The 9199-nt window shown below is 31.8% G+C and overlaps 1 protein-coding gene across 1 annotated transcript; it reads right to left on the reverse strand.

Moving 5' to 3' along the window:
* Positions 1-702: 702 nt before the first annotated feature.
* LOC139843304 (small ribosomal subunit protein eS24z) lies at positions 703-2324 on the reverse strand. Its single transcript, XM_071833378.1, has 5 exons — positions 2241-2324; positions 2053-2094; positions 1228-1398; positions 996-1082; positions 703-884 (listed from the first exon to the last, which is right to left on the reverse strand). Exons 1-5 carry the CDS (start codon positions 2313-2315, stop codon positions 849-851), a joined length of 411 nt encoding a protein of 136 aa, XP_071689479.1. The 5' UTR covers positions 2316-2324; the 3' UTR covers positions 703-848.
* Between the last annotated feature and the right edge of the window lie 6875 nt (positions 2325-9199).

Consider the following 9199-nt stretch of genomic DNA (forward strand, 5'->3'; position numbering starts at 1 on the left):
TCTCTCGAAGGGACAACTTGAATATGCAATTCAGAAGTGTATGGTATGCTTTCAATACCAGACTAAGTCATGTGCTTGATATGTGTTTTTTGTTTTTTCTCGAAGATAAAAGACTGCAAAAGGAGGATTCTTATTTCTCGCTGGTTCTTTTTATAAAGTGATGAGCATTTAGTGAATGACATACTTTTGCAGATTTTATTTTTATATTTCTTATTTGCTAATTTGTGAGTGTTTGTGTTATTTGTTACTGTAATAGAGAAACTGTATTCAATTCATTAATCAAGAGTGTCTTCAATTGCAAGAGCTCTCTATATAGAGGATGATTCTAGTTATCTTCTAGACAAAATAGCACATTAGAAACAAATATTTGTGGTGGTTCTTTTAATTACGGAGTCTCATTGTCCAAATCCTTCAAATTATCTATAATTGTGATGACAATTTTATTAATTGTATGGGTGAGTTTGACTCTGAGTGTTTCTGATTGTGATGACCATTATCTATTAGAGTTACACATTCATTATCGTGGTTAATTTGTTTTCAGAGTTTCATACTTCTGTTTTACTGATTTATTAAGGTTTGATGATTTTGATGAAAGCTTGTTGAAATTTGCTATTTCTCAATAAAAATACGCATCAGATTTAATACCCATTAAAATACCCACACCAATTCCTAAAACAACGCATGAGCAGTTTTACGAATCACAAAGTTGAAAATTAAGACAACAAAATATCATTCTCCATCATTTTAAAATATATGTAGTCAAATACCAACTACACTCATCAAAATTCCAAGAAACATAAGTTCTAAATACGAACCAATCGTAACCGCAACAAAATCTTTCAAGGACCTCACTTCTTCTTTTTTGCAGCATCCCCAGCCTTTGTCTGCACAACATAATCCAATTCAATTACACAAATTTAGCAACTACGAAAAATTGTCCCGTTAAAAATTGCCCAATAGACGATAATAACATAAGGCAGTTATTAAATGTTTACCTTTTTTACACCTCTAATCTTCTTGGCTCTGTTCTTCCTTTCCTTCAATTGTTTCCTTGACTTTTCAACCTTGGTATCCAAACCGTTCTGAAGTAACACCAATAAAAAAATCAACAAATAATTCAACCAAACAAAAATCAACAAATTCAGTGAGTGCCAAAAACATCGCTAACTGGTCATGCATCAAAATTATAATAACATAACATAAAATTAATCTCGGTTCGAAAGTTACCCTGACTAATCTGTATTTGGGCTCAAATTTCTTCGCATTCTCAACTGAATCATAAATCAACCCAAAACCAGATGATTTTCCTCCACCAAAATGAGTCCTGAATTTGAAAACAAAGATTGCGTTTGGGTCTTTCACCTCATACATCCTTGCCAATTTCTCCTTCAATTCAGCCTTCACAAAAATAATAATAATGATGTTTAAATATTATTGAAAAACAGCATAACACATAAAAAGAACAAAAATAAATACTTCATTTATTTAAACTGTAGTATATGAAAGTTATGTCATAGTAAATTTGAAATGAAGGTGCTAATATCTACAGTTACGAACCACATCTATATGTAAATGTAGCTGGTAGACAATACAATGACGACATACACTAATACCCCCGTGTGAAAAAAGTAATGTCTTATAGTAAAATTAGTTCTATATGACAATGTTCACTCAATTTACAAACACATGCACTATTTAACAAGCTAGCAATAGACCTAAATTTAGAAGGAAGATGATACATGTCCAAATGAACAACTTATTCTTGCAACAAGGTTTCTCTATGTACCACTAAATGCAATTAGATAATTCACTGCAAATATTATGCAAAGCATGTTACACCTTCATACCAATTTGTGAAAAAATGTATCACCTTTTGTAGAAACAGTAACTAAGTTAAAAATCATGACTAGAAACATAAACTACTTAAACGATTATAAAAAAAAAAAAAAAAAAAAGGTTTAGAATTGGAGGTATAATTAGTAATTCTACTTTAAATTTTACACCTCTAACAATAATTTCACAAAAAAAAAAAAAAAAAAGGTATGCACCAACCTTGGAAACATTTGCCCTTCCAGGATGAAGCACATCGATGACCTAAATCAACAAAAAAAAAAAAAGGACGCATATATGCATTTAAAAAGACAAAAATTATCTTAATAAATACAATTAAAATTATTCTATATTCTATAATATAAATATTTTGCAAAAAAAAAAAAAAAAAAAAAAAAAAAAAAACTAACAAATTGCTTCCTTGAAAGAAGTCTATTAGTCATAAACTTCCTTGTACGGATAGTGACTGCCTTAGTGTCCGCCATTTCCACTCCTGCAAACGCGAAAAAATAAAAATATTAATTAATTACTTAATTTTACATAATATAACAAAAGTACTAAAAAACTGAATTATATCTGACTGATAACAAATTCGAATTCTCAAGAATAGAATAAGTTATCTTAAATCTTAAAATCTTAAATATAGATAATATAACTAAATCTTAATTACTTTCAATCAGTTCATTATTAAAATATGTGAATTGAACAAACATACAGATGTAGTGTTTGTAAAAATTGAAAAATCAGACCTGCAAAAAGTTAACTCCGACGAGTGCAGCGGCAACGGCAGATGTGATGAGTCGACGGCTGATAAAATTGGAACCCTATCTAATGGTGTTTGTATTAAGGAGGATAGATGGGTTTTTGAAATATCATAAGTGGGCTTGTACTTATAAATTTTGGTTTGACCCTTATTGGGCTTCTTAAGCTGAACTGAAATAGGCCTAAATCCCCCAAATTCGGAATATGTTAAACAATATGCCCATAAAAATTTTGAAATTATAATAACTAGTAAAATAACATGTGGAAACACGGGTTTATTTAAACGAAACAGTTTAATAATATGTTTTAGGTATTAAGTGAATGTAAATGTTAAAGTCATTTAGTTTATTGCCCCGTGGAACCACGGATTCCGATTAAGAAACTTGTCGTTGTTTTACAAACATAAAGTTCGCTCAAAGTTGAATATTTATATTTATATTTTTAATAATTATTATTATTTTTAATAATAATAAATGCCTTTTAAATTTTTTTATAAAAATAAAATTATAATTTAGGAGAGATTAATATTTCCTTTTATAAAAGATTTTGTATTATTTTTTTAATTAAAGTAATATATAATTATGACATCATCATTATGAAAAGTAAAGGGTAATTTAGCTTAATGATGATGTCATTATTTTAGATGTTTTAGACTATATAGAATATAGATGTCACCTACCACGAACCTACCATGCAAGATGCGTGTATGTTGGTACGTGATGCGTGTTAAACGAGCACTTAAGCATGACAAGCACGTGGTAACGCATCATGCACTAACCACCCATATTCACGCATGGTACGTGTTGCTCGTTTTAATAAGCCGCCCAATTGTGACGATCGCTCCAAATCCATATGGACGAACACGTCATTCATCGATTTCATTGCGAGGTATTTGACCTCTATATGATACGTTTTGTAAACATTGCATTTTTTTGAAAAGGCACACCATAAATGAATGTTTAAATCAAAGGTTTTCGACATCTGATGATTTCTACATATAGACAATCACCGTAAATAATAGTTTACAATAGTAATTCCATTGACAATTCGGTCAAAATAAGATACATGGTGATGATTTGGTGAATGCAACGTTTCCTTGATAAATATGTGTGACACCGCTGATTTTTTTTTTTTTTTATAAATACGTGGCGGAAGCATTAACGTTAATTAAACCATTATAATAATATAAACATATCATAATTACATAACCAAAACAGTTGACAGCTAGCATTTAACTAATACATATGGTGTCACGTGACGTTTCAACAAAAGTTTAGTTTTATAGGAAAAGACACATCAGAGTTGGCTCCTGTCAAACATAACATCAGCATGCCCCGTCTTCTCCCCAAAAGCATCATCTCTACAAAAGCTAATAACCTGCAGGGAGGAGATGGAGGGGAATTAGCACGAAGCTAAGTGAGTACGACTAACCACAGGCAATAGTATACAGAACAGTTATACTAATCATGTCACAAAGAGCTAACACACAAACATCACCCAAGTGCCGTCTACAGAGACTCTGGCGGCTCGGCCAAACCATTAACCACCAGTTGATCGGGCTGGGGCTTACCAGAAGTTCCTCCACCACCGTATGTATATACATAATCCACACGCGACGGACGCGTCATTCACATATATATACACCACGGCTGTCTAGGCTACCACAGAGGAACCCAACCCGCAGGTTGATCTCTCCTACCGAGGCTACCACACAATAGGGACGCACTGGGCTCCAGCAGACAAGCATCAACTAACATGCAGTCATCACAATAAACTAACTAACTGTATCAATAAGTACAACTAACTAGCATGGCAGTCATAATATAACATGCTACTCTATACTAAATTCCACAGTTAGTCCCACTCACCGATTACCAGCAAACGAGAAGGTGTTCAGCTATCTAATCACTGAACCTTCTCTTTCTCCTTTTCTCCTGAGAAATACATATACACGAGTTAGTTTATGTCCATAAACACCAAATAACACAAATATAGAAATTTTGTCAGAAAATCTGTCCGCTAAAATTTTTCTGTTTAACACTTATGCACTTTTGAAATTTTCATCAAAATCTCAAAATACAAACGGGCAGCATAACGGCTAGAAATCAACACTTGGTAAAATTTCCACTGCCCAAGACACTCGGTCGACTGTCAGAGACAGTCGGCCGATTGTCTACACACACTCGGCCGATTGACAAGTCACTCGGTCGATGGTCTTTCACAGACACACTCGGCCGTGGGTCTCACTCACTCGGTCGATGGTCGAGTCAGTCGGTCGAGTGTCTCGAGACACTCGACCGACCGTGTTCATCTGCAGAAGCTGAAGCCAAAGTGACGGGTTTCACCCAAATTCATCCAATTCTTGCTCTAGAGCTCGATTTTTACCTCAAAACTGACCAAATCTAAGACACTATACATCAAGAAACATAAACCCACAAGATTTGGACTCAAACAACATCAAATTCAACTCTTTTGACCCAAATTACCCACTTTGTAAAAACTATCACAAAAACCCAATTTTCTTGAAGATTAAATCATGAAAACTTGTGATTCTTACCTTGATAGAATCAGTAGATCATAAGGAACACGAAAATGTAAATGATTTGAGCTCAAGAACAAAGATTAGAAATTAGGGTTTGGTATGTGAAAGAGATGAAGGTACGGGAGGGTTTGGGAGTTTTTAGAAAATGAGAAGGGAAGCCAGCACTTAGTCACTTAATTGGGTTTAATTCCCACACTGAGTGACACACGGGTATTTATCAGTTATCTGATATCTTTCGTACATCGTTTGGCAAACCAAACGAAGTCCAAATTAAATAAACAAACCTGTTCTGTGACCCTTGTCACAAACTGGTCCTAACCTCATCATTAATTAATAATAAACATTAAATAAAAATAAAAGCATATAATAACGCAACACCAACTTAAGGGCAATCTAGTAATCTTACATCTAGGCCCACTTGAGGATGTTACAATATGCCATGTAAGACTCCATGCACATAGCTTGTCTAACATATAAGCAGACAGCGAAAGACTTCTAGGGAACCTGAGAATAAACATGCTAACAAGTGTCAACACAAAGGTTGGTGAGTTCATAGTTTTAGTGTTTCGCATAATCTGTATATAAAAGTGGATCACAAGATTTCAGTTATTTCATCCAGAAATGTTTATCAATAGATTCTACATAACAGAGCACCCTGGTATCTAAACTTTAACGTTATAATAAGTACCCATGTTTTAGCATACATGCAACCAACATGTACAATACACGCAAACTAACGTGTACTAAACTCAAATAGCATACGTCTGTTTTATAGTTCAGGCTAGGGTTTCTATACCTGGAACAGACGGGGATGTCAAGCCCTATGGATCCATATACAACTACTCGCGCCCACCAGTTCTTATAACCGGCAGTTACTAGTTACCAAAGCTAAGGGATTTTCGGTTCAAACTCGGTGTAGAATTTAGTATGTACTTGTATCCATTGCGTTTAAAATTAAGTGCATGTATTCTCAGCCCAAAAATATAGATTGCAAAAGCAATTAAAAAGGGAGCAAATGAAACTCACCTTAGCAGCACATAAAGTTGTTCATCGTAATGTGACCGAAACTTGGATTACCAAATAACCGTAGATCTCAACCTAGAGAACATATGTTGGTCAATAAATGTCTATCAAGCTAGGTCTGGTCCTAGTGTATCACAATCCTAATGCTCGAGATCGACATACAAAAGTTTATCAAAAGTCATTTCAAAAAGTCATTTTTGACAATAGTTGATAATGCTAAAAACAAACATATATTTCATAGCATTATTCCTCAAGAAAGACAAGCTTTTAGTTGCAATTGTTCTATTTACAAGTGATATTCGTTTAAATAATAAAAGGTGAAGACAAAAGACAGATTCGACGAATTGAAGACGCAAACGACCAAAAAGCTCAAAAGTACAAAAGACAATCAAAGAGGTTCCAATTATTGATAAGAAACATCTCGAAATTACAAGAGTACAAGATTCAAAACGCAAAATACAAAATATAAAATTGTACGCAAGGACATTCGAAAATCCAGAACCGGGACCAGAGTCAACTCTTAACGCTCGACGCAACGGACTAAAAATTACAAGTTAACTATGCATATAAATATAATATAATATATAATTAATTATATTAATTATATATATATTATATATATATATTATAAAACCGTCGGCAGAGAAACTCCAAGGGTGTGAGCTGTAAATACATTCTCCGCGACTCGCGGAATTTGAAGAGGATTTTGCCGCGAGTCGCGGAGCCCCAAAAATCAACTCTGGCTATAAAGCAAACCGAATTCTGATCATTTTTCATATTCTATTTCTCTCTTCTCTCATATATACGTAAAATATATATATATAATTTATATTTTAATTTTAATTTTAATTATAATTCTAATAATAAGGGTATGTTAGCGAATGTTGTAAGGGTGTAAGTCGAAATTCTGTCCGTGTAACGCTACGTTATTTTTAATCATTGTAAGTTATGTTCAACCTTTTTATATTAATGTCTCGTAGCTAAGTTATTATTATGCTTATTTAAAACGAAGTAATCATGATGTTGGACTAATTACTAAAATTGGGTAATTGGGCTTTGTACCATAATTGGGGTTTGGACAAAAGAACGACACTTGTGGAAATTAGACTATGGGCTATTAATGGACTTTATATTTGTTAACTAAATGAAAGTTTGTTAATGTTAATATAAAGATTTACAATTGGGCGTCCCTATAAATTACCATATACACTCAATCGGACACGATGGGCGGGGTATTTATATGTACGAATAATCGTTCATTTAACCGGACACGGGAATGGATTAATAGCCACTAGAATAATTAAAACAGGGGTGAAATTACATTCAAGGGTAATTGGTGTAATTGTTAACAAAGTAGTAAAACCTTGGTTTACACGCAGTCGATAACCTGGTGTATTCATTAAACAAAGTATTAAAACCTTGTTACAATTCGAATCCCCAATTAGTTGGAATATTTAACTTCGGGTATAAGAATAATTTGATGAGGACACTCGCACTTTATATTTATGACTGATGGACTGTTATGGACAAAAACCAGACGGACATATTAAATAATCCAGGACAAAGGACAATTAACCCATGGGCATAAAACTAAAATCAACACGTCAAACATCATGATTACGGAAGTTTAAATAAGCATAATTCTTTTATTTCATATTTAATTTCCTTTATTTTATATTTAATTGCACTTCTAATTATCGCACTTTTATTTATTGTTATTTAATCGCACTTTTAATTATCGTACTTTTTAATTATCGCAATTTTATTTTATCGCACTTTTATTATTCGCAATTTCATTATCGTTATTTACTTTAAGTTTTAATTTAAGTCTTGTATTTATTTTATATTTTACATTAGGTTTTAACTGCGACTAAAGTCTTAAAATCGACAAACCGGTCATTAAACGGTAAAAACCCCCCTTTATAATAATAATATTACTTATATATATATTTGTATTTTTAATAAAAGTAAACTAATATAGCGTTGAGCTTTGTTTAAAGATTTTCCTGTGGAACGAACCGGACTTACTAAAAACTACACTACTGTACGATTAGGTACACTGCCTATAAGTGTTGTAGCAAGGTTTAAGTATATCCATTCTATAAATAAATAAATATCTTGTGTAAAATTGTATCGTATTTAATAGTATTTCCTGCTAAAATATAAGCTATTATATATACTACTCTGCTAAAACATCAAGTATTTTTGGCGCCGCTGCCGGGGAAAGTTATCTTAAAAGCCGGAAACGCAACGCTAAAATATAAAAAAAAAAAAAAAAGATTTTTTTTGTTTACTTTTATTAAAATTCGTTTTTGTAAAAATACGTTTTAATTATTCAAAAATATAAAAAGAAAAACAAAAATATATGTATTTTTAAGATTTTGTTAAATATTTAAGTTTTATAAGTTTCTTTATTTTTATTTTAGTTTATAAAAATATAAGTTTTATTTTAAAATCTTTTATTTATTTAAAAACAGAAAACAGAAAATAAAAAAAAAATAAATAAAGAAAAACGCGTAAAAATTCAAACCTGTCAGCTGAATTCTGAAACCCCGCGACTCGCGGGGTTTGATGCAATAAATGCCGCGACTCGCGGAGCCTTTCTGACAGGCGACAAAAAACCCTAATCCTGCATTAATTACGGGTTATTATTAATTATAATTATTATTTAAACCTAATTATTTTTATTATTATTATTAGTTTTATTTTTATTTTTACTTTTTATTTAATTTATGTATTTAGTATTAATTAGTTTTAATTAATTTGTAAAATTAATAGTTTTATTAAATAAATAATATAAAAATAATATTTTTATAAAAATTGTACTTTTTACAACTTTTTATATATTTTTATATTTTGTCCCTTTTTAATCGTTGTAGCGTAATATTTGTATTTTTTTCGCTCATATTTAATTTTAAACTTAGTTTTTGCTATAGTCATTTTTACTCCTATATTTTTAGGCTTTACCGTAGAATTCCTTAAGTGCTTTTTCTTTAGACTAAGATTTAGGTGCTTTAGAACTTTGCGACGCCTTTTTAAGTT

Source organism: Rutidosis leptorrhynchoides, chromosome 4 (assembly GCF_046630445.1).
Source record: "Rutidosis leptorrhynchoides isolate AG116_Rl617_1_P2 chromosome 4, CSIRO_AGI_Rlap_v1, whole genome shotgun sequence".
Classification (NCBI taxonomy): Eukaryota; Viridiplantae; Streptophyta; class Magnoliopsida; order Asterales; family Asteraceae; genus Rutidosis; species Rutidosis leptorrhynchoides.

Excerpts from the sequence above, each read along its gene's own strand:
- LOC139843304 (XM_071833378.1), bottom strand. The coding sequence starts at position 2,315 with ATGGCGGACACTAAGGCAGTCACTATCCGTACAAGGAAGTTTATGACT. Across the intron at positions 1,083-1,227 it reads CCAAATACAGATTAGTCAGG|AACGGTTTGGATACCAAGGT; the intron begins GTAACTTTCGAA and ends GTGTTACTTCAG. Across the intron at positions 885-995 it reads AGATTAGAGGTGTAAAAAAG|ACAAAGGCTGGGGATGCTGC; the intron begins GTAAACATTTAA and ends TATGTTGTGCAG.